The sequence below is a fragment of the Lampetra planeri genome, chromosome 24, assembly GCF_965212315.1.
Source record: "Lampetra planeri chromosome 24, kcLamPlan1.2.h2, whole genome shotgun sequence".
NCBI lineage: Eukaryota > Metazoa > Chordata > Hyperoartia > Petromyzontiformes > Petromyzontidae > Lampetra > Lampetra planeri.
In genome coordinates, this window is record NC_136130.1 from 2,219,295 (window position 1) to 2,245,294 (window position 26,000).

The 26,000-nt window shown below is 43.9% G+C and overlaps 1 protein-coding gene across 4 annotated transcripts in view; it reads right to left on the minus strand.

Annotated features, from left to right (window-relative positions):
- Positions 1-26,000, minus strand: part of LOC144726652 (microtubule-associated serine/threonine-protein kinase 1-like) — a 287,826-nt gene that overhangs the window by 246,522 nt on the left and 15,304 nt on the right. For all 4 annotated transcript variants that reach the window (XM_078605400.1, XM_078605399.1, XM_078605398.1 and 1 more), the window contains exon 2: positions 5,054-5,210. In XM_078605400.1, coding sequence (XP_078461526.1) covers positions 5,054-5,210 — 157 coding nt within the window. The remainder of the gene's footprint in view (positions 1-5,053; positions 5,211-26,000) is intronic.

A 26,000-nucleotide genomic window follows, 5' to 3' on the forward strand; every position in this document is an offset into this window, starting at 1 on the left:
ATGTAACGCTATTCAATGCACGTGCAGAGGTCGTCGGAAGATGTACCTCGTATATTGTTTTGCCGTTACCAAAAGCAACGAAAGTTAAACGGCTTTGCCATTCAAAAGCCGGCACAATTAACTCCATTAGGCTCACTTACAGTGTTGACGGCTCTGCAGAGCTGAGCGCAGCCATAACAGTTGATGATCGTCAATGCACACCAAGTTGGTGGTAATGGGAAAGGGGCTGTTCACCCCGATTGGCTTAGGACATTTGAAAGGGGAAGAGTCCGCAAAGTTCAAGTGCATTAGGGGGTTGGTTGGAGACCCGTTGAAGGGGCCAAGAAGAGGATAAGCTCAAGGGATTAGAATGGTTAAGAAAGTTGCAGGGGGGTACCGAGACAGCTATTTAAGGGCTGTACAGAGGGATCTTAGGGCGTTCGTATTCCTCAAGCTCCCTGCCAGTTTGTTGTGTGTTCATGGCCACGGGTAGAAGCCCTTGCAAGAAACCATTGATCTCAGAATCCCCTTCACATGTATCGTAAGCTTAAGCATCAATACAAATTAACGGGTTGCCCTTGAAAATCAGCTGTATAGCTCAATGGGCTTTACACCTCTCGATTGAAGCATTGTTGCATACCTAGTGGGAAGTAACTGAAGAAGTATTTGCTCCTGACATAGGAATTTAGAATTTCCATCCCTCACTCAAGATCAATCACGTAAAATAATACAACACACCCACTTGCCAGGGTTATTATGACTTGACATTGGAACACTGATTATTTTAAAGTAGAACAATTGTCCAGAACATCAACAGCCCTTTCCAAAATTTAAATTTGGCAGCGTGTCTAGTACACCAGGTAGGTCATACGTTTTGGCAATTGTCATTTGTACTACTGAGCACACATGTATGATGTTAACATGCATAGTGCCAATATCACCATGAAACACAGACAGATTTTTTTTTTATCTCAGGATGGAATTTTTAGATGTGAAATTTTAAATGGTTCCTCTCCGGGACATATCAATGTAGCACGAGTCTGAAAACTAAAACGCTCCAGCTGAAAGAGTAGACATTGCAAAACTCTCGACAAACCTTGCCAATCCAGCTAAATTTTGTGGAATGTTTGGTGGAATGCCAGCATTCATTGATGGCCAAAACTCATTGCTGCAACACACAACAGAACTAAATGGGAAAAATATGTTTACTCAGGAAGGACAGATATCTTCAGAAAGCACAAGACATTTCCCATAAGTGCCCCTTGCCGATATATACTCATTTGCTTAGTTATTGTGTTACTTGTATTCTACCCTACAAGGCTAATGAGTATTATGTGGTGTGCATTATATCGTTTTCCATCAAAATAGAACTCTGCTGATGAGAAAATCAATGTCGTAACCAATCTAAAGTTAGCGTGTGTTGAATCAATGCTATTGAAATTACGGATAAGAGGGAAGGTGTTTGAGTCAGTAGGTACAGTAGAGGAGGAGGAACCACCCACCGAGTGGAGGGTTAACAACTCTGCAATGCAGCGATAGAAATATTGACTCATTTGTGAAAAACGAGCTTCATAGCTCATCGCATTCCTCCAGTCTGAATCAAGATTCTGATTCTGAAGTGCACGTTTCCGCTGTATGGCAATGCTTCTCGGTCTACCCTAGCTGATTGGATTTCTCCAGTCTAAATAAAGATTCTGATGCTGAGATTTAGATTCTGAAGGGCAGGCTTCTGCTGTGTAGCAATGCTTCTGGGTCTACCCACGCGGAAAGGGTTCACTGTTGTGCTTATTTGAGCTGAAGATCGAGCACTGGTAAAGATTCAGAGTTCCTCCACAATCAAGCGAGTATTGAATTGGTATATATGCCCATTGCCACTGAATCAATAATACATATTTTTTTTATGAAATGAAACTACAAATTTACATGTGAACATTTAAATGGAAAGGTTCCACAATGGGCGTCACTCTCCTTCATAAGATGGCCTTAGTTTGACTTCTCACAAAGCGGTACTCACTTTATCAACCTGGCGGGGGGGATGAGCTGCATTGACACAAGATGGGAATTTTCACTTTTGAACCCTTCCGATCATGAATTAGGCGCTCTTCCACACTGCTTACCAGCCACATCCAGTGCTATGTGCACAGGGATTCACTGCTTATATGCACTGTACATATAAGGGGGTGGGCAGCAGTGGTGCAGTGGTTTGCGAACTGCACTATGACCCCAGCGAACAAAGTTCTATTCCCAGCCACGGGTAAGATCAATGACAAGTGATATATGATCTGAAAGACCAGTGTAGTGAAGTATGGTCAAACAACAACCGCCATTCGCCACTAAGTGGCGGTGACATCACCACGACGATTGTGCAAGGCTATGTGCATGTTGAGGCCACTTGAAGTGTCCAACGCCCGCTGGCAGGAGGTCTCAGGGCAGACCCAGGTGCCACGGGTCGACTGACTGAGATGACCGAGATGACTGGCTGATGCACCACCTGTGCCCCCTCCTGTGCCAACTTCCTGTGCTTTAGCCACCTAGCGCTCCACTCGTTGTTGTGAGCATCGCTCCTCGGCCCTCCGTTGTTGTTAGAGGGCGACTGCCTCCAAATGCCCAGGAGCGTCCTTCAGAAGCCGATCTTGACACCGCTGGTACCAGTCATCGGCAAGTCCACTCAGCTCCACATCCTCCTGTACTACATTACTCCATCTCTTCTCTAGCCTGTGCCGCGCCCGTTTAGCCCCCTCGATCCGGCCGAACAAAAGCTGTTTAGGGCATGCGGTGGCTGGGCATGCGGGCTACATGACCAAGCCAACGCAGCCTTGCCTGCCGGAGGAGCTCACCGATGGGACTTTGCCCAGATCTTTCAAGCATTTGTGAGCTCCTCACATAATCCAGCCTGGTTAAACCCAGAATGGATCGTAACCAGGCCAGCCTAAAGGTTTCTAACTGGCGAAGATGTTCCATTAGGGAGGTCCACGTTTCGCAAGCGTAGAGAAGGGAGGGAATGACTGTGGCCGAGAAGACCCAAAGCTTCGTGCGGAGCGACAAACCAGGTAGCTTCGACACAGCGTTACGCAACTGATGAAAAGATAATGCCGCTCGACTGATTCAGGGTGAGACCTCTGCTGTCAAACCGGAGCAGGTCATGAGCACACTGCCCAGGTATGGGAAACTGTCCACTCTCTCCACAACTGCCCTATCCCCAATTGGGAGTTGTGGGGGTGGAGTGTCCGATGGTACAAAATACCCAGGCAGGTGCTTAGTTTTGGTGGGGCTGATGGTAAGGCCACACCTCTTAGTGGCAAGCTCCAGGTTCAGCAGCAGCGCCTCCAACTCCTCCTCTAAGTGAGCAGCAATTACCAGATAATCGGCATACATAACATGGTTGAGCAATAGGGAGCCATCCCTTGACCGCACCTGGGCACCGATTAGCCTCCCATTGTATCTGTACCAGATGGAAATTTCTCCAGTACAGCTATTGAAGGCTTCACGAACTACGTGGTCGAAATAGATGTTAAATAATGTGGGAGCCAGAGAACATCCCTGTCGCACCCCAAGGTGAACAGGGAAGGGCTCCGACGATGCCAATCCCAGTCGCAAGCGATGATGAAATTCTCGCTTGCAACTTTCATCAGCTAGCTGAGACCATGCCACTATGGGTTTGAATGGGGTCCTGGGTGTACACCCACCATCTGAGTGGAAGAATGGCAGGTGCATCTTACGGATGACAAGTCGATGGTCAGTGGACAGATCAGCTCAACGGTAGGTCCTAGTGTCAAGGACATGGGCCCACAACCGCTGTACCGTCACTATGTAGTCCAGCAGATGTTTTTGCTTGGACCCGGCATGCATCCAAGATGTTGTGTGGATGTGCCGATGCCGGAACAGTGTGTTGGTAATTACAAGCCCATGGGCTGAACAAAAATCTAGCAGCCTCCTACCGTTGTTATTGAGCTGATTTGGCCCATGCCTTCCAATCACTCCAGACCAGGTGTTAGCATCATGACCAACTCGGCCATTGAAGTCACCCAACAAGATGACTCTATCCCAAGGGGCCAAATTAGCCAGCACCTGTGACAGGAGGTCATAGAAGGCATCTGACTCATCGGCCTTGCCTGCATCCCTCCACGGATGTTCGTCTTCGGTGGGGGCATAAGTAACCACGACCACCACTCCTCGCCTCTGGTTGATGGGAAGGCGAGCCCAAAGTAGCCTGGGGCTTACAGCTTGCCACACCTCACCGCCACGCTCCCATGCCCCCTTCATTATTTTGTTCAGAAGATCCACTCCCTCGTTGTTTGGCAGTCTCCTGCCCTGAATAGAGGACTGTCCACCCCTCAATGTGGCCGGAGCCAGAGCCGGTCCACTGGACCTCCTGAATACCAGAGATCCAGGCGGTACCGGCCCAGCTCCCGACAAAGGAGTGGCAGCCTCTCCTCCTCAGTGAGCATTCGAACATTCCACGTGGCCATCCGTAGTGGCTTTTTGTTGCTTCTGGAGGAACCCCAAAGGTAAGGATTCAGTCTCCTGGCTCCGCTAAATGGGGTTTGGCCAGGAGATGTCATAGACGCCTGTCCCCCCGGGGCGTCCGGCACAAGCTTAATTTTTTTTTTATCGTAGTTTAGTGGTAATTAATTGAAGGTGGAGGAATTACCAGCCCCTCGCACCAAGTAGGTCCTGCTTTGAGTGTGTGGCAGTGTCAGTTGATCAACTGTAATTTTTGAGTAAAAACTAAAAAATAAATATTTTACCACGTAAGGCCCACTTAGCTATAGAGCTCTTTGTTATGAGCGACCTGGCCATAAATAATAGCTCAATAAATTAACTTATCATGTAGAAATTGATATCAGCCAAATACTCTAAACGCATGTTTCTAAATGTGCAGGGGAAAACCAAAGGACCCGGAGAAAAATTCCACGCGTACACGGGGAGAACATGCAAACTCCAAATATACAGGTTTTAGGGTCAGGATAAAAAAACCCACGACCTCCTGCATACCTCCTGTATACCAGTCGAGGTAGTTAACATCTCGCCACCATGGTGTGACAGGCGAGTGGAACGTGCGAATGATGCGAACCTGCCAGCGCTGTCCCGAGGCTGCCGCGCCGAGCCCGTGAGTCCTCCTCGCTGAGCTGCCGCTGGAACTTGTGCGCCTTCCCCGACAGGTCCGGGATACTCGACTTGCGGAACAGCACCGATGGACGCCGCCCTGAGGCCTGGGGCTGTTCGAGAGACTGTGGGAGGGAAGCCACGGAGCAGCGGTAAGGGTGAGAGGGAAGGGGGCCAAACACAGGCAGTTGTACCAAAGCAAGTAGACGGGTCGCAGTGACGCACACGTAACTCCGAAGACAGAGCAGTGATAAGTACTGTTAACTCGACTCTTGATTATCTGGCTAACTCTGCTCTTGATTATCCATGGGGAGAATATTTGGGTTGCGGATGTGCTCGGGAAAGAACATGTAAATAATCTTTGCACATTAACCGGTTTAATCGTTGGATGCTCCTCACTCGTCGAGGGTCAATGCTCATGTGATGGCAAACAATGAAGCAGCCAATATACTCTCTGTCTTTAGCCCCATTCCACATTGTATGATGGCTGTATGGTAAAAAAAAATGTGTAGAAAGGGAAGGGGTCGGCAAAAATGGTGAGAGACGGAGAGATGTCGAATTTTCATCAAATTCAGTTTAATGCACTGCTTTTAAAATCATTTTAAAAATAGGCATTAAGGTTACCATATTAAGATACAAAAGTCAAGTCAAAATTATTTTTCTTCTTGGCTACTGCCCAACACATCAGCCTCTGATAATATGCTTCTGTTCGTAAGCAGTGTTCGCGATAATCACAATGGCCAATAAATTACCCATAGAGGACGTTTTTTTCTAATAGCAAGTATAGATTTTCTCAAGGTACTCCGTTATTCCTTTCAAACACAAAACATTTACGGGATTGGCCAAACATTCCAGGAAAAAAACACCTTCCTTAAGGATCATTGATAACTCAGTCAAGCTTTCCTGTACAACAACAAAAGTGTGAACTTGTCAGTTCACAAACTGAAAGGAGATACACATGAAGGCAAAACATTTTGAGAGGAAGTTTCCGCCAGAAAGTGTAACTTTTATGAATGAGCACCGATGTCTGCCATTGTTCGTGGTGTTTTTACAATGGAGTCACCGCAATGTGTAGTTGCGACCCTAATAATATTGACATCTGATCTGCAGATTGGAAAATACAGGATGAGTCAATACATAGCATATAAAAAAAACAACACGAGCCAATGGTCTCACAAATAGTTCACGGGAGTGCCCGCTCTCATCTCACAAAGGATTTCATTCATGGCCAAAGCCGGTCCACATTTGTTCTGGTCTCATTGCATTTGCGTTGGACTTTCTGTCTGGTGTGGTTCATTTTACTTTTTGGGGGGAGGAAGAGGGGTGGGGGGACAGCAATATAATGGAAGCCAAGTCAGGAAACACTTCCCACCGTGATCATGAGTTAAGTGTATCAACCATAGACACGCATCCTGTTTGCCGAGTTCATCCAGAGGCAGGGAATGTCAACTTTGCAGAGCTCGACGCCCCCCACCTGCACTCTGGGTGCTCGGTGCAGCCAACGGTGGTCGGGCAGCTCAAGAGCGGGCATCCATATATATAACAAAGACAAAGGTCCATAATTTAGGTATTTTGGGTTAGATCGCGTAAATATATAAATGTGTCTTTAAAACCCACCACCACCCGACACAGCCAACTAGTAAGGGTTGTCACATAAATAGAACGTAACAATTCGTCACTGGTACAGCACACCGGTGTGTTGGGGAGCCAAGCCACAACATTTACAATCAGAGTACGACGTTTTGCCAGTAATTACAACTAGCTTCATCAGGCGACAGCCAGATTTGTGGAGAAGTCCACCTGTTTCGTTCCTTATATAGAGGCATATATATAGAGGCGTATATATAGACCAACTTTAATGGACATAATTTCAAAAGCCTCTTCATTCAACATTAGCCATGATAAATCCACTGCTGGATGTAGGTCTCCCCAAGCAGTAGCCATCTCCCACAATCCTGTGAAGTAACAATTCACCACCGAGCACCTGCACGTGAGATGATGTCATTGCTCAAGAGGGCTCTTACCAAATATTTAATTATTTACTGCCCACCTCATTTCCCGAGTCAAGAATTGTTGAATAAGTAATATGTTGTTGAACTTTCTTTCGCACCCTACGTAGCCAACCATGCTAATCGGAGGTGTCAAGTATGAACTGTCACAACTAGGGGTAGTGATGTAATTTAAAAAGCCAAAACTTGTTGTCCATTTTCACCATCTCAATTGTATACTTCATCTGTTTCAGCGTCTCAATTGCTCCATTAGACTGTACGTATAATTAACATAGACGCTACATACATCTTGAGCAATACATTCCCATGCAAACAATTTGATGCAAGTACCTTGAGTATAACAATCAATATTAATCGATAAACTGTGGTACGCCCAACTCTTACCCAACGTCGTAGCCAACGGAGAGAGAGACTGACCCATGCCTCATTAATTATATTATCTATTTATAAACTAAAACTTCACCAATAAAGCATTTCAGTCCAGTTGTCATTCATCCGATACATTTGAAAATCTGAACCCCCAGTGAACGGCTGGCCAAAATGAAGTTCCAAATTTAATTAAGCCGTAATGAAACGCAATTTTAAATAAAAGTTATATTTGTAACTGTGACCGAGGCCGTCTAGAGAAACTGGTTTAATCAGGACATGGCTGCGCAAAACTAAAACGCAGTATCATGCTTGTGCTGGGACACGAAGCAAACGCCGGCTGGCTTCGTGTTCTCACTCAAGCAATAAGAGCCCCTTGAGCCACAGTGATGGGTCTTGTGCGCTGGCCATGATGTGAAGTTGAATAAAAGGGAAATGTTATTCAAGGTTTTCGTCAAATAAATTATTTATTTTCTTCCTTTATGCCCCCCCTTTTATTTTCTTAATACCCGTCTCTTGACACATGTGAGCGATGCTTGGAAGAGCAGATGGGCCTGTGTTTGTCCACACAAAGTCCATTCAACTTAAAGCGAGCACTCGCTGTGCTAACCACCGCCTTTTCAGAGCTCGCTACGTGGCACTTAAAATGCAGTTATCAATGCAACATTGGTGGCAATGTTAAAAGTAGCTTTTTATATGTTCCCGCATAAAATCGCATTTTCTGTTGGCGTCACAGCAACTTCCACCAAATCCCGACAGACAGACCCTATTCCCATGAGCTACACGAACACAGTCCTTTGACCGAATCATTCAGAATGCACCCGATTATCAGGGTCGAGCTTTAGTCCTTGGGCCAGACCAGATATCAATACCACCCAAGGTAGCAACACCTCAACGGTGCCATTTTATTTGTTACACCAACAAAAGTAAAATAATACACGATAACCTTTACAAATGAGCAGCCGTTTAATTTTTCTCGCAGGAAACCAGTTTTTTCACCTATCGCAATCACGCCTATTTGCCCGGAAGTTACAAATAAAACATTCGAACACCTCTGCTGTTAATTAAGACAATAAATAATTTACAAAATGGATGTTTGTCCCCAAGGCATGTATTTCATACATATTCTTGCATTTATTCACGCTTGTTCTTCAATTTCAGTGACTTAGCGAAGTCTGGAATAGATTGGTGCTACCGTACTATATACTGCCATAGACAAACCCAACATTAAATTATATACTGTATTGCTATAAACCACCCTGTACCTTATACATTATTCTACCCACCCTAATGTATATCACACTATATATTACTTTTTACATTGTATTAAGCATATAAATGGTATACTATTTGTTATTATACACTGTACCATTGACCGTCGTGTGAAAGATACTAAGAGGAAGCAACGAAATATGTCAATGGGTGAGTTGTGTGGGGAAACTTGCAGGGGACTAAAAAATCCATTCCCTGCAGAGAATACAATGCCAGTGAGTGGAACGCGGTCTGAAAGTCACCGTAAACGTGAACACAATCAGTTAAGATCCGAAATGGTTTATTACGTCCTTCCAATGATTGCTAAGCCAGAATCCATCTTCTCGGTTGAAATTGTCTCTGTGTTTGTATATGTGGATAGCCTCATGAACGAATCTCTCATGGTAGCCAGATGGCTTGCAGAGAACCTCTGTCTTGGAGAAGTCAATATCATGTGAGCCCACTGAATTGTAACAGTGATCTGCCACGGCTGAGGTGTTTGTCCTACCGTGTTTCAAGTCTGCTTTATGTTCACGGATGCGGTCCGAGACATGTCGTTTGGTTTCTCCAATGTAACTGCTACCACAGAGGCAACTTAGTTTGTAGACGCCAGGGTACTGTATGTCTGGAACCACATCTTTTACAGACAGGACCAGATCACGGATTTTATGTACTGTGTTGAATCGGACCTGGATCTTGTGTTTTATCAGGATTTTGGAGATCTTTTTTGTGACCCCAGCAATGTAGGGTAAGGTGATGGTCTTGAAAGGCTCCTCAACAGGATCCTTAGTTAAGATGAATTTGACCCTTTATCAATGTTAGTTTTGCCGTCAATGTGTCACCAAAGTACTGACAGATTCATTTAGAATTTGCATCAAAGTAATTATGATTTCTGATTGTACTTCATGGTGCAGGTGAAAACTGACTGAATATGACTGCTGAATATACTGAATATACTAATACGCCAAGATGTCTCAGCTGCCCATCACACACCCAGATGTGTACACGGAATTCATGGAAGGAGGCTCCTCAGGTCAACTGGGCTCCACCAATCCCTTTGGCCGAATCCCTGTTGACTAAGCTATAGAAGAAATGGTGAACAAAGACACCCAAACAGCTGGAGGGATAAAGGGATTCAGCTTGAAGCCAAATATTATCGAACAGCTGAGTACAGAAGCATTTACCTGAGACAGCTGAGAGACCAAATAGGTCAAGGCAGGTCCAAACTGTCCCATCCATATCTACAGAGTCCAAGGATCAAGCGAGAAGAAGCAGATGTCCAGTCTCTCATTGACCTTATGGAGAATAACTGGATCAATCCTATGTCCCCTGATGAGACAGATCTGGTTAGCCTCTCCACTGGCACCATGGCTCCACCTGATGTGACCAGGGATCTCTTGAGATAGGAGAAGAGGCCTACCAGGTATTCAAGCAAACAAGGTTAGCTGAGGACCCACCATCTGTGAAATTCCACGACAAGATGACCAAGCAAAGTCTGAAGACATTCTCCAATATCAGCACAAAAACAGCACATGGAAAGAAAGCACAGGATGTGGTTCTGAAGGTGGATAGAAACCTGTTCAGCCACATGATCCTGGTGGCTGAAAGCAGGAAGGTGAATATGAAGGATGTCCTTGCCCACCCACTGGGCACACTGCCATGGGCACTGGCAAATGCTGATGGGTCCCTACAAAAAACAAACAAGGCTGCACTTGCTAGATAGCTTGAAAAGAATGCGTCTCCTGCAGAAGATATCTCAACCCCATCTACTTCCATCATTGATGGGATGAGCCTGGTCCAAAAAAATTAATGGCACCAACAAAACCTTTGCACAGGTGGCAGAGTCAGCCTTGACCCAAGTCCTCCACGAGGGGGCACAGAGTGAAAAGATTGATGTTGTTTTTGATGTCTACCGACAGACTTTGATCAAAGATGCTGAATGACTGAACCAGGGTGCAGACACCACTTCTCCAGTACAAGAACCTTGCAGGGGGACACCATGTCCAACAGTGGAAAAAATTCCTGTGCAGTCCCTCCAACAAGACCAGTCTCATCAAGTTTCTCATGGAATAATGGAAACTCCTACAATACAGAGAGATGCTGCATGGCAAGGTGTTGTACATAACCTGTGAGGAAACCTGCAACAAGTTGACAGAAGATGAGTGTGAGGAAGTAGCAGAGCTGCACTCCACGCGTGAAAAAGCTGACACCCGTCTGCTCCTGCATGCATTGCATGCAACAAATGTGAGCTCAAAGGCAGTTATCATCACAGCTGAGGACACCGATTGCATTGTGCTTTGTCTTGGCTTCCAGAAGGACATCACCTGTCCCATCTACCAAAAGTGTGGGACACAGAACCGCACACGGTTTGTCGATATCGGCAACTGGCAAGGTCACTTGGAGACAGCATTTGTGACATCCTAATTGGCTTACACGCCTTCACAGGCTGCGACACTGTCAGTGCATTCGCCGGTCGAGGGAAGCTGAATGCCCTGAAGATGGTGAGAAAGGACACATCCTGCCAAGAGACTTTTAGTCGACTGGGGCAGTTATGGAATGTGAGTGATGAATTGTTCCAAAAAATTAAGCAGTTCACCTGTCGCATGTATGTTGCGAATAGCAGCACTGGTGAGGTGAACGAACTGCGCTACCAGCTCTTCTGCACCAAAAGGGAAGAAGTCGAGTCCCGCCAGCTGCCACCATGTAGAGACTGTCTCTTCATGCATGTTCAAAGAGCCAACTATCAGGCAGCAATCTGGAAGTGCTGTCTGCAGGCTAACCCTGTGGTGCCAAGCCCTACTGAGTATGGATAGACAGACGATGATGGCAAGCTGGCCATTTACTGGATGCGATGCCCACCCACACTAGATGTGGTCTTAGAACTGCTAGCATGCAAGTATGTGCGTTTATGCAAAATGCCAAGCTGCATCTGCCTCTCAAATGGACTGTCATGCACAGACATGTGCAAATTACAGGATGGTGGTGCAGTCACCAAAAACTGCAGGATGATCCAGAACCTGACTTTGAACTCGGGGAGTCAGATGACGAGATAGACGTGCAGTGTGATGAGTGACACAGGGTGGTGATTCTGATGGTATTACTGTGGTAGCAAGGTGTTTGAAAAAGATGGAACCGATTTGAAATCGCTATATCTCTGCAACCACGAACCGCCCATGAATGAAACTCTTACCACTTGACTGGGTGGGGCATAGAGAGGAGGGCGGGGCATATAAAGGAGGGCGGGGCATAGAGAGGGCGGGGCATAGAGAGGGCGGGGCATAGTGTTTCAAATGATTACCGCTAGATGCCTCTCCCAGCACACAAACAGCCCCTAGCCTCAGTCATTCGCAAGGCACACTGCCTCAACATTGGATAGGTCGCACTGGACCCCAAGACTTGGCGCTACACTCTTGGCCTCCAAGATCCCCAGACATCACACCCTGCGACTTTATCTTGTTGGGATATGTCAAAGACCGTGTTTTATGTGCCACAATTAGCGACTAATCTGGATTACCTCAAAAACAGAATCCCGGCAGCGGTGACTTCAGTGGAAGAAGACACTTTGAGAGGCATTTGGGACAAATTCCACTATCGTCTCGATGTTGTCCGTACAGCAGGTGGAGGGCACATAGAGCATTTATAAAATGGTTAGTAAAACTTGATAACTCATTAAACCGTTTGTAACTTTTGTGTAATTGTAACATGTTGCCATCGTGAAATATACTGCTTTGAAATTGGATCCATCATTTTTAAACACCCTGTACATTGACGAAGTATATGCGAATGTCAATGCTTATAATATTCAAGTAGTTCCTTACCTCACTATGGTATTCCTTAGTATCCTGTGTTTTCATTGTGTATTTAAACCAATAAAGACCAGTTTATGAACTAACTGGCTTTGGTCTAGGTAGTTTTTCAGTAATGAGGCCCATTTCATCGTTCTGGATGCCTGTCATAGGGTATGGGTATAAAAGTCATGGTAACTACAACTAAGCTGCCACTCCGCAAAGGTTATGATATCAGAATATGCCGCACACACATGGAGGATTACAAAAATCATTACTAGACTTTGCCACCTCAAGTGGTACCAATAAGTGATTGTTTTTTGGTCTGGGCCCATGGATTACTTGTATAGTGCTGGATGGGTGACCATCACGCATATAACAGGTGTTATTGGCTCTGGCGGGACGATACTGTCACCAGAGGGCAGGGCAGCAAAATCCAGTGCAGTACTGTGCCTTAAAGCTTTCATAACTGCAAGAATGCATATTCTTTTGGTCTTTCGGTAAAGTCACGTTGATAGGTTCAAAGAAAATATAAAAAACGACGACGTTTCGATCGCAACACAAGCGGTCGTCATCAGGAAAAGGGGACTAGCTTCTAAAGGAAAACTGATTATACAGGTTTGAAATGGGCGCCCAGTCCCGACCTAGTTCCTGTTCAACAATGCACAAACGCAGTCCTGGAGAAGGCTAATACCATTACCCGACAAAGGAGGCCACTGGATGGTGCCGACATGTGGCAGCTTGAATGTCAATTGAGGACACACCTGTGGTCAAACACAGCCTCGTGACCTTGGACATATCTTGCCGGAGCCAGGCACCTCAGGGTGCCCGAACCAAAATGTCATTCGTCCACTCAGAGAGGCCAAAAAGGGCAATTAGAGTATTCGCTGAAATCAGTGGCGTGGACAACAGACCCGAGAGTGGAAACCCAGAACTGAAAAGGAGTTCCCATACTTTGAAGCAAAGGAACAAACTATTAAATGGAAAAACTGGAAATCAAAGATAAGCATACACCAGCCAGTCTTCTGTTCTCCAGGCCAAGGGAACCACCACCAAGGTCTCTTTAGAACTTCTTGGAAATAAAGAACTTGTTCAACCTCTATAGGCTGAGGAATGGTCAATGCCCCCTGTTGTTTTTGGGACCAGAAAGTGTTTCAATTAAAAACCGGAAGCTCCTCTCCACTCAGAGAATCTCCTCAATCACCCTCAGTCACAGAAGTCTGTTGTCCCTCACCTTTACCACACAGGCTGCGGATCGGATGACCACGTTTCCTGGGCAGAGATTCCAGATCCACGCAGATGGTTCTCATGATTTGGGCAATACCATCTCCCTCAAGGACCAGGTGGGACGTGTCTTAAGTGGGTTGCACCATTTAATCTGGCAGGGGCAGTGCTCACAACATACTGTTTGTTGTAATGCAAATGATTATCTTTTTATTTGCTCACATAAATGTAAATATTTTAACGTTTGATCTGTGAAGGTTGAAAGGCCGGGAATTGATTCTGTGAGGATGGACTTGGCGGGTGTGGCAGTGGACAGGTAGCTACACGTTCACTTTGCATATGTTCTTAACAAACGCCCCTGCTGTAGCATGCCAGACCTTTAACAAAGAAGGTGCAGCATCGGCGCACACAACAATTTTAGTACAACGGATTCAATTATGCATATGTGGAACAGTGAGCCCATTAAGGCAAAGCCTTTCAAAACAACGAACAGGCGTTCATTATTATTAAGCCAATCGTTGCCTTCTGTCACAGCACAGAATCGTCTTTTCTCAGCCAGCAAACCATGGGGCCATTGTTATTATTAATGTTTACACAGCTTTTCTTTAATTAAAATTTCATAATTTGGCGGATGCCATTGCTGCTCAGGGCAATTGCGTCATGGGTTATTTTAAAGTTCACTTTAAAGGGAGAGCCACATTATGATAATTCCCAACCAGTGAACGAGAAGGAGCAGGAATCAAACTACCAAACCGTGGAAAAATAGCCAACAGCACAAACTTGCTGTAGTGACGCATGCCTGTAAGCCTGTAAAATGAATGGTGGGGTTTGTGGATAACACAGGGATGGCATCATCGTGTGGTACGACACATGCACATGTAAATAAACAGTGACATAGTTCATGTCATGGCAGAAAGACCACCAACAAAGTTGCCTCCAACAGTGGGGGAAAAAAACTGCTAAACCATTGCCCTTTTCCACTTGATTTGGCCATTTTTCAAACAAATATTGGCTGCCTTTCCAGAAAGATATGAATCAGGCTGTAAGTGTTTGTAAGAAGCGGTACAACCAGCAGTATTTTGACCAATACGTGCTGGACCACCGCACTCTCTGCCTCCCTGTAAAGTATTTTGTGTCATAAAAAATATATGAAGGCAATAATAAAGTAGACAAGCCAGTCTGCTGATGAAACCCAGAAGATTGGAAATAACCCTGTATTTCCTGCTTAAACAAATGTTATCAGATAACAAATGTTCAGGACGCCCTTACCCTAATACATTCAAACATCTTAATTTCAGATGGAAAGATGGATATTTGTTTATTTTACTTATGCAAATGATTACTTTACAAATGACCTTGTAGATTGAAGAAGCATACATTCTAGATTGAAGAAGGGAGCGTGTGATTGACAAAAAAACACCAGAAAGGCTCATTCGTAAACCCACTGTACGAAGCTTGGATAATAAAAAATATTATGTTAAATCGCCGTGAATGTAATTACAGCCAGCACTGTCGCCAAGCGCTGTGAGTGCACTTCATCACGGTAACGACCCCCGTGTGTGCGCTGGCGAGCGGCCGCTCCACTCACCGCACTGTGGCTGTGAACACCGCAATGGCAACACTGCGCACGATTCCATGAGGATGACAGTACCGGGTATGCTGGACCTCCATCGTTATTGTTATTAAACAATTTCTTTACTAAACTATTTTTATGTTACCAGCTAAGACCCACTGAGCTATATAGCTTTTTTTCAGAAGCAACCTGGCCACAAATGATAGCTCAACAACAAAGTGGCTTAACACGTCGAAATTATTGCAGCCAAATAATCTAAACACGTTTCCAAATGTGGAGGAAAAACTGGAGAATTCGGAGAAAAATCCACGTGGCCACAGGGAGAACATGTAAACTCCAAGGAGACAGATCTAGAATCCAAGGAGACAGGCTTCAGGGTCAGGATCGAATCCACAAACTCCTGTATACCAGACAAGGTAGTTAACATATCACCACCATGGCACCCATGGTACTTTATCCAGAAAATCCGCAATGAGTCTCTAGACTTCTTTTTCAAGAATGTGCTGTCAGGTTTTTGCCTTCAGAGGCAATGCTTGCTTTGCGTTTCCCCAATTAAGTAATTCTTCAAATTTGGACCCAGACAACAGTACACAATGGGGCTACTCTTCTTCGAATGATGTAACAGGATCTTTCAGGTCCACTGTGAAGCAGACACCACATGTAGTAATTGATGGTTTATACACCCGTGGCATTGACCAGGCCGGCCTGCTAGATTTGACCCACAGACCTCTGCAACAAGCGGGGAACGTGCTACCACTGGGCCGTGTCACCAACCCGGGTGGAGCATGTGCAGAGTATGCACAAAGCATCAAGTACACCACCTGTTTTGAGTTTTTCACTTCTGGACGAGGGCTTCTCCATGCCACGCAAGTTGTAGGGGTTAACTCACGATACTGCGCCACACTGGTCAGGATGGGTTGATGAACATAGGGAGCAAAGAAGTTGGGAGTGTAATACATTACAATCGTAGATTTTTCTGTCTGCCCTTTCCTGCGGACAATGAAGTGCTGCAGCCGGTAACGCCTGTCAAGCATGGTGACCGCCCATCCAAGCACTGTCCGGACTCAATCCAGCTTAGCTTACGAGATCTGATGCGATCTCGCGCATTCTGGGTGATTTGGTCAAAGCCAATATTTTGTACAATATTTTCTACAATATTGGCTGGTAGGTATATATTTTATTTCATCTGCAGAGACCTTCCTGAGCCTTAAGGCTCTCATTTCAAGAGGGTTTGATGTTGACATGTTGGGTTAATTACTTTTTCATGAAGTATTTTTTATAGGTGGTAGGGATCCAGAGTACCCCGAGAAACCCCACCATGGACACGAGTCGAGCAGTGATAGGAAAGAAGCAAGAAGAGAAGTATTAATTCTAGATTTGAAGCTTTCGTGACTGCGAAGATTAATACTCTTTGGTTTTTTCGGTAAAGTCACGTAGGTAAAAAATAAAATAAATTAAAACAACTAAATTCAATCACGACGTTTCGAAGGCAACACAAACTTCCGTCTTCAGGTGGAACCGTTACAGCCAAAATCACATGACTTTACCGAAAAAAACAAAAAGTAAGATAAGTATTGTGACTTTCAGTCTTGGTGGATGAGTGGGCTAATAGCTAAGTGGGTCTTACCTGGTGAAATAAAAAATATTAGTTAATAGTTTAAAAACAAGGTGCGCACAGATCTATTCACAAACTCTCTTTGCTGTGCTCCCATGATCTGGCCACATCACAACTCACATTTGTGAATATCACAAATCTAACGTGAACCACCAACCCCTTGCCTCCAAAGCGCTTGATTACAGGCATGTGCCACCATGCCCAACTCAATGCCTATCCCTAATAAGCGTGGAACCAAAGTCAGATATTGACATCCAGTTGAACCTTAAACAAATAACACCAAAACAAAACTTCATAAAAAGGCATTTTAAAAAATAATCAGCATTTCAAGTGCTTGCCGAAACGGGGAAAACAACCTGCCTGTTAACAACAAGTGACCTCACACTGAGCTAGCCTTTACGTGCAGCATGAATAATACAGTACCGTCGTCGCATATTTAACTTGCATGGGAAAGAGGTAGAGGCGGATACGTATAAAGGTCAGCTATGTGAACATCATAGAAAATTACAGTCAACCATGCAAGAATAGGTTACCGGATAAAAATGAATTAAGTGCAAACTGATTTAAACACAGGGCAATGCTTGCCTGTGCTTTAGAGGCGAATGTACATGCAAGATGAAGAACAGACGACTGTGTGTGCGTGAAAAGGTCGGATTTGTCAACATCTGTACAAAATGACTGTTGTGAGCAAATACACCAATACTGCACCAGGTCTGTGAGATTCATTGGTCGTGGCGATTACATGACGGTCAGATGTGTGATGTTGCACTGTATTTTTAAACAAAAAGAAAGAATGATTGTGGGCCCAATTTGACCAAGGGTTACATAAACACCACGGCTTACTTAAAATCAGTTGAAATTCCCAACACTCAAAAAGCAAAACTAAGGGATTATCTTGGAACCTCAAATAGTAAAGGATGAAATGTCACAAACCGGGCTGTTTAAGTGCTTTGTCTTGCTTTGTTTAAAATGTCTTCAAGCTGAAATTTTGGGCATGCAACATGATTTACTTCGTTGACCAGCATCAACAAACCTCTTTTAAAAATATAATAATTGTGTATCAATTCCAATATTTACGTGCATAGCAGTGGCACTAAAGGGTATATATAATCTTGTCCGGTTTAAATATGTGCAGAAAACTTTGCTTCGATAATTATCTAAACCCTGGGCCATCGCAGGATTGTGAGCATCAAATGCTTGTAATCTGCTATCTCAGTTATAAATGCACCACTTAAATTGATATAAAGAACGATTGATTATCCAGCACTCATTGAGTCACACCACTCACTCGCTCATTGGTGGTCAGTCACCTCTTGATCGCTCTTCTCCTGCTACTGCCATGGTTTGCTGTTCATGTGAACTTCACTCGTTGGTTCCGCCAAATATTGTGATGAGGTCTCGGTTCTACCAGACACTGACTCATTCATGCTGTATTCAACCACCAAACTGCACATCACCACAAAACACCAACTCACTCACTCACTCGCCCACCCAACCACCAGACTGCAGGTCACAATACTTCTCTTCTTGCTTCTTCCCTATCAACTGCTTTACTTTGGAATTCCCTGCATCATCTCATTTCCTAAATTCGTATTACCTCACTCAATAAAAATTCACTTTCATTGATTACAACTTTAACAGTGCTGTTTGTTGCTGGCCGCTTCACAATTGTGTGCCTGAGTGTGATTAACTGTGTGAAAAAATACCAGCCACTAAGCACTGTGATAATATTATCTATTATTGTATTAATCATAACATTAATTGTATGCAGCATTTATTAACTTTGACATAGTATTTACTCAACTGTTTAATAAAACATAATCAGTATCATCCATTAACTATCCGCTACTGGACGAAGGCCTCCCCATGACGTTGCCATCTTTCTGGATTCCATAATACCACAACACATATGCCTCCTGCATGTAAGCTGATCACATCACTAAATCTCCACTATGGTCTTTTGAATGGGTATTCTCACGCCTTTGGCTGTCATTCTGTCACCAGTCTCGGTCATCAGCTTTCTTCCCTTCTGGCAATATGTCCTACCCAAGTTAACTCACCTATCTGAATTGTCAACATGATGTATCTGGAACCTCCTTTGCCAGTAGCAAAATATGATAATTGTTTGTTTTACCCTTTTATCTGGCAACAAAACTGACACCTTTTTTACAAGAAGTCATGTTGCATTGACCGCAATACCTGCGGTCGGAATGCAAAAAAAAACACAACTCTGATAATGTATGCACTGTCTTTGAAATTGATTGGTCCACACCCAGACAGCTTTTCTTAGAGCCTAGTCTCACATGGTGTTGGACCAGATGACGTCATCTGGACCAATCAATTTCAAGGACAGTACATACATTATCAGAGTTGTGTTTTTTGTTTGCATTACGACGCAGGTATTGTGGTCAATGCAAACATGACTCCTTGTAAAAAAGGTGTCAGTTTTGTTGCCAGATAAAAGGGTAAAAAATAATAATCATGATGTATCTGATTGGCATTTTTTCTGTAATATACACTTATTTCCTCTTTCTGTCTCTCAGTGAAATTCCAAGCATGCTTCTTTGAATACTTTTCACTTTTGTTCCATTTTCTTTGTCAGTATCTCTGTTTTGGATCCAAGGGCCATAGCAGGGCAACAGGCACATATTCAATGAGATCAAGCGAAGAGAGCTACATAATATAATTGGGTCACGCAAAAAGTTACACTCTCACCAAACCTATTCCACATTCAGGTTCCATTACACAAACACTCTATTTACTGGCAATTTCTAAAATGCGGTCTAAGTGATGAGCATTTAATCAACCCCAGAGGATGGCAAAGTCCACCTTGGCTGGGAATTGAACTCAGCTCCTGCTCTACCCAGAAAGCTGCATTTGAAAACTAAACAAGGACATTCAATTTGAAATATTAATTAACACCAAAAGCAATATCATTACATTATTATATTTAAAATAGACTCCCAGAAAAACAATTACAAATACGTATATTTACTGAAATTTTAACTCGCAATTTAGAATAAAATAATAATCGAATGGTCATTTTGATAAAGCAATGCTGTCAAAAATATTTCAAACTATGTAAAAATAAATCACAACTGAATCTTTTTCATCACGGTTTTAGTTTTTCTGTAATCACTAACTTAGAAACATACTGACTATATAAAATTAAAAATGCAAGTCACATAATAAAAAAAACATTTTTCCAAAATAAAATAAGCAAATATTCGGCAATGGCTGTTATATTTAACCAACTGACTGGAGGCTTGAAAGGCATATTTGTTAAGACAAAATTAAAACATCGTTCGTACACACTTACCACTCGTCGCATGTCTGTAACGAGACGCGAGAGCGCATACATTGGCACTACTTTTTCGCTGCGGATTTCAATGTGGCCAGCGTCTCATGAGTGCCCGCTCATTTCGGCACCACGATTAACCATGATCGCCACACACGCAGGACGGTCATCATTACTGCCACGACGGCACGGCAAAATTCAATCCATGCTAACACGACCGAAATGCGCTGAGCGTGTGGATGTGTGCACGACTGTTCGCTCATCATCGCGGCACGCGCCGCGATTCGGCCTCGCAAAGTCTCGCCAGGCGGGAAGTGCACATCTCACAAGGACGCGAACGCGATGAGCGAGCAGTTTTTATAAACACTGTACATATTATTTTTTCTTTCCCAAAGTCGTGACAAGGCGGGGGCCCCTCGCAGTGTCTGTGATATTGTCTCCCCAACCGGCCCTCCGTGCCCTCGGTTTATGCAGTCCACCCATTACTGAGCAACCGGATCTGGCTGCTCAGAAACGGGAATCGCAGCAAAAAAGAATAAAAAGTGGTCAAAATGCAAAGAAGGCATCCTGAGAGGCTGTGCTTGTGATCACCACCACAGTGTTTTGTCCAGCTCCTCTCAAGCACCCGCCGGGGTGGGCTATGGAAATTTGCAAATTCACAAGAGCCCGCATCAGCCTTGAATAATTCAGGGGACAGGGAGCCAGTGTCATGAGTCGCCCATTTTCCAGGGGAGCGAAGTGGGGTTTGCTGTGAGCTACGACCACCAATAAATGGGTCATTAATAACAAAAGAGGCCCAATTTATGCTCATCAACATCCCCGACATGCAATATCCCAGTGTCTAAAACTAAGCTGTGTCTGCGTCAGCAGTTACATTGGGGAAACTAAGCGACATGTCTCGAACCAATACCTCAGCCATGGCTGATCATTATTTTAACGCTGTGGGCACACACGAAATTGATTTTGCCTAGACGAAGGTACTCTGCAAAATCAACAAAGATTCGTTCATGAAGCCATCCAGATATATAAACACAGACACAATTTCAACCGAGAAGATGAGTAAAAACTGAGCAATCATTGGAAGGACGTTATTAACTAGTTTAGGTCATAACTGGCTGTGATGTTCCTATCATACCTACCTATGTTAGCAGTAGTTTCGACTCTCTGAGTTACATTCACTAACACAGCCACCGTTAGCTGTGTTAGTAAATGGCGGCTTGCCATTCTTTTCCACCTCCATGCGGCCACTGCGCTGTCCGAGCTCTCGCCAAGCTTCAAATTTCTTACATTGACATGCTAATCTCACACAATATAATGGTCACCCCCACAGCTCCGTAATACCTCTACCACATTTGCATTAGCTGCCCTGCCCATCTCTAAACTTTATAAACTGCCTGCCTCGGCAGATTTCCCCCCTCTTTTTTCACCTGAAGATGATTGCTTGTGTTGCAATCGAAAAGTCGTGATATTGTTATTATTTTGATTATTTTTATCTACGTGGCTTTACCGAAAGACCCAAAGAATATGAATTCCTACAGTCATGAAAGCTTTAAGTGAAGATTTAACATGCAGTTTGTTGGGGAAATGATTGCCCTATATGGCCCTGCTTTAATTGTCAGACAGCAGTTAGTATGGTGGAAAAGGATATACACATTAAATATACAAAATAATGGGATTACAGAATAAGTAGAGATCTTTACCAAAGATGGGGGGTTTGGAAAATCCTTGACAGGATAAAAAAACTTGTCTCCTGGAAAATATAACCAGAAACTCGAGAATACAGTACATGAGGGAAGATAAATTGGGTGCCATGCAATTGCAGCCCAAAAAAAAACGACTTGCGGTACTGCCCCCAAAAAACAACAGCAGATGGATGCCTCAAACACATTTCAGATCAATCTGTGTGAGCCACTGAACTGAACTCGAAGTCACTCGATTAAAAGCGAGTGTACTCACCACACGCAGCATGCAAACAACTGGCTCTTTCAGTTAATTATTTTTTATTGTAAAGTGATCCTCCTGTTATTTGACATTATGCAGGGGCCACCGCTGCAGAAAAGAAAAGCAAGATATAAAGTGTTTTCATCTTGTTATCTGCAATGAAAAGTCCTAGTTTCCACAATAATACAAATGTAATGCACTTAGCAATGGATGAAGGAAAGATGTCCCCATTATCCGATTTTGTAATCTAGTCAGCTATGAAATAAAATGTTAAAAATAATGTTCATGGGTGGCACAGATGGCTCAGGGTTTCGAATGCTGAGCTGACACAGTTGTGATCCCGAGTTTGAATCCTGGGAGTGACCCATGCGCAAACCAGGTTCTCAAGTGCATTAAGTGGATGGGTTTTCGTCCAGTCACCAATCATAATCAGCAAAGGTCAATTTTGAATGAAGGCCTCTCGGTGTCAATGCTATGCCTCATGGTATTGGGATGCCACAATCCATCTCAGTTCCTTGTATGAGCTGGACGCCACGGTGGCGAGATGTTAACTAGTGGGTGTCACGGTGGCGAGATGTTAACTACATCACTTGATATACAGGATGTTGCGGGTTCGATCCCGACCCTGACACCTGTACATTTGGAGTTTGCATGTTCTCCCCATGGTAGCATAGATTTTTCTCCAGGTTCTCCATTTTTTCCCTCCACATTTCGAAGCATACATTTGAAGTATTTGGCTGCTATAAATTTCCACGTGATAAACCACTTTGTTGAGCTATCATTTGTGTGGCCAGATCGCTTCTAAAAAAGAGCCGTATAGGCTTTACCTGGTAAAAAAAAACATGTTTTTAATGAGCTGGTCAATCCATCTCCATGGTGGTCACCTTCTCGTGGGAGCTGCCTCCTTTGGGTGCCAATACCGTCCAGGGCGCAGAATCCCTTCTTCTAACGATGTATCCAACACAAATCCAGCTTAACTTCTCCTAGTAGCTTTTAACCCTTTTTCATCAACAACATCTTCCACATATTGAAAAAATATTTTTTGGGGTACATGAATCTACACAAAATTCCTACACTATTTTTATGATTCCATCATGCGTTCCGGGCCCACCTTGCTCTCTATTTACCGGAATCAATCTCCTTTTGTTGCATTCACATTTTAAAAACATTTTAATCATATTTGTCCAGTAATTTTTATACTATATTTTCAAATATGTTGTAGGCTGCTGCAGGCTACGTTGACCTCAGAGAGCAGTGCAGCACAACCCATTGTTGTACTGTGATATGCAGTAACATTTATGCTACTCGCCTTTAAGCACACTTATTTCCCGCACCTCCGATCGGCACAGTTGGCTACGTATGGTGTGAAAAAAGTTCAACATACATACATACAAGTGTTGTGAAGTATAATAAAAAAAACTTCCATGAGGAACTCATCCAGCAGTGGATTGTGAAAGGGCTATACGTGTACATGACATAATTCGCAAACAGAAAGCTATTGTGCGCTGTTATGGCCAAAACAGAAAAACATGAAAATTACTCGCAAATAATTTTCAAAACCATAAGAACAGTAGAATAATGTCCCTGTGTAAGTACGGTTAACCAGGGCACGTATTCTAAAGAGACACTAAATGGCATTGAACACGCATCTAATAAACTAATTTAAACAATTGAAATTCAGATGACAAATTATCAGCTAACACCAATGAATGACAGTCTTTTGAAGCAGTTAAATATTCAAACATTGAGGGATTGCATTTTTAAGCTTTGCACATCAGACATAGGGGTTAATGAAATGGAAAAAAAAACAAATCAAATATTCCAGAGGCAGTTTGCCTGCCTCCCTGTCTTTCTAAAACGGCTTGGAAACATCACAAATGGGTATCCCATCTACAGTGCAAGCACGTTTGCACACGCGGCCGAATATATTATACAAAACTACCCCAAAGCGTTTGCATTTGCATGGAAATATATAACGTGAATCAATGTGTGGCTGCCTGCCAGACCCTCTTGATAATGGACGTCAGAACCTGCCAGAATGTGTGCTCTCCCTCCAAGGCACACAGAGATCAAGAACGCTTTAAAGTGCCAATCAGTTGAATCTCAAGTGGATTGTCACTAACACTTCCGAGCTATGGCCTTTTCACTCGGGTATAAATTGTCAGTTATGCGATATTTTATCTTTTCATTTTAAACAACTTATAAACCAATATATTTAAATGGTCGCCAACATCATCACAGTTGCTATCGTCATTATTATCAACAGCTGCTATTCTCAAAATACTACTGACTGAAGGCATCTGCAATCAGCAGTCGAGATATTTAAACTTTTAGAGATTAAACATGTCCTCAGCTCTTTCGTGTTTAACCAACTTCAAAGGATCCATCGTAAATTCAAACATTTTCATGTTTTCATGAATTTACTACAGGTCCAAAGCTGGCATTTAAGATAAACAACACGTACATCTACTCATTGAGTTATCGATTAAATATTTTTCTAAAGTCTGGTTAACCATATCGGTTAAACACATACACAAATTTTTACATTAAACCTATTAAACAAAACAACTCAACAACCTCCAGGATACATGTTTCTTCATACACTAGCCTTTTGCCAATCCAAGGACGGGTGTATTTCAGTAAATCTGAAACTTGCAAGCGAAAAGCAGACCGCGACGTGATATTGATTGCATCAATTCGTGTGCAATTTATAAGGCCACGGTGACACAGACTTATTTCATTTCAAGGCTATAATCCCTTGTTCATCATGACGTCCTTTTTACTTCGATGTTTCAACAGCGTTACGGAGATCGCATGACGTGAGGATTCTGCCTTTGTAGTGAGGGTTGTAAGTTGACGCTGAGGAAGGGGGAAGAGGCGCCTCGGCCCCCCATGTGGAGTGACGTCACCCGCTAATTATTATTAACGGGGGTGTCTATTTGGAGGACGTCGCCTGCTCATGATGATTAATGAGGGGGGGAGGGTGCTACATGTGCAGTGACGTCACCCGGTCATGATTATTAATGAGGGCGGGGGGGGGTCCATGTGGAGGACGTCACCAGTTCATGATTATTAATCATTCGGACTGGCCGACGTGGAGTGACGTCACGCGCGGGACACACAGATATTCTTGGCTCATTATCGTAGTAAATTATTATAAGGTTCCTGTCAACAGTTTTCAGAATTCTCAATGATCTTGCAACACCCTTGCTTCACAGACAACACGCAACCCCTCTCTCTACACCTCCCTTGTTGCCGACCCCTCTCCGCCAAAGCACCCTACACGCTGTGACGTCACTCCGTGTCAGCTGCCTCCGGTCGTCTAGAACTCACACCTCTGCCGACCATCCTCTCCACTCTCAGATGTGTTTTTTCGAATTTGTGCTGGGAGCTTCGTCAGGAAACTGATTTAGTTCCTAAAAATGCTCCCAGCAGGTAGGAGAAAAAAATATCGGACATCGTTCCGATCAACGCAGCAGCTCAATGTGAAAACACGTCGGAGGGCTACACAGCACAACCGCGAAGTCCTTCACGGTAGTTTCCCCTCCGCTGATGCTCCACTGCAGTATAATTCAAAGCTAAAAAGCCTTCTGCTTCTCCTGGGTACATTGTCCTTCATACATAAACCACTCCCCAGTAAATAAGTACATTCAGAAGTGCATTTGTCGTGCTTAATACACCTCTCCTACCCTCAACTTCTCCCATACTCTGTACACACATCAACCTCCTCTACCCTCCTCCATTAATTTCCCAGTCATATCCCCTCTGTAAACAACCGCAAATCTCCTTTGCAAATAGACGTTGTTTTCAGATGCTGCAATGTATAAAAGCAAATTGCACCTCTACGTGCACA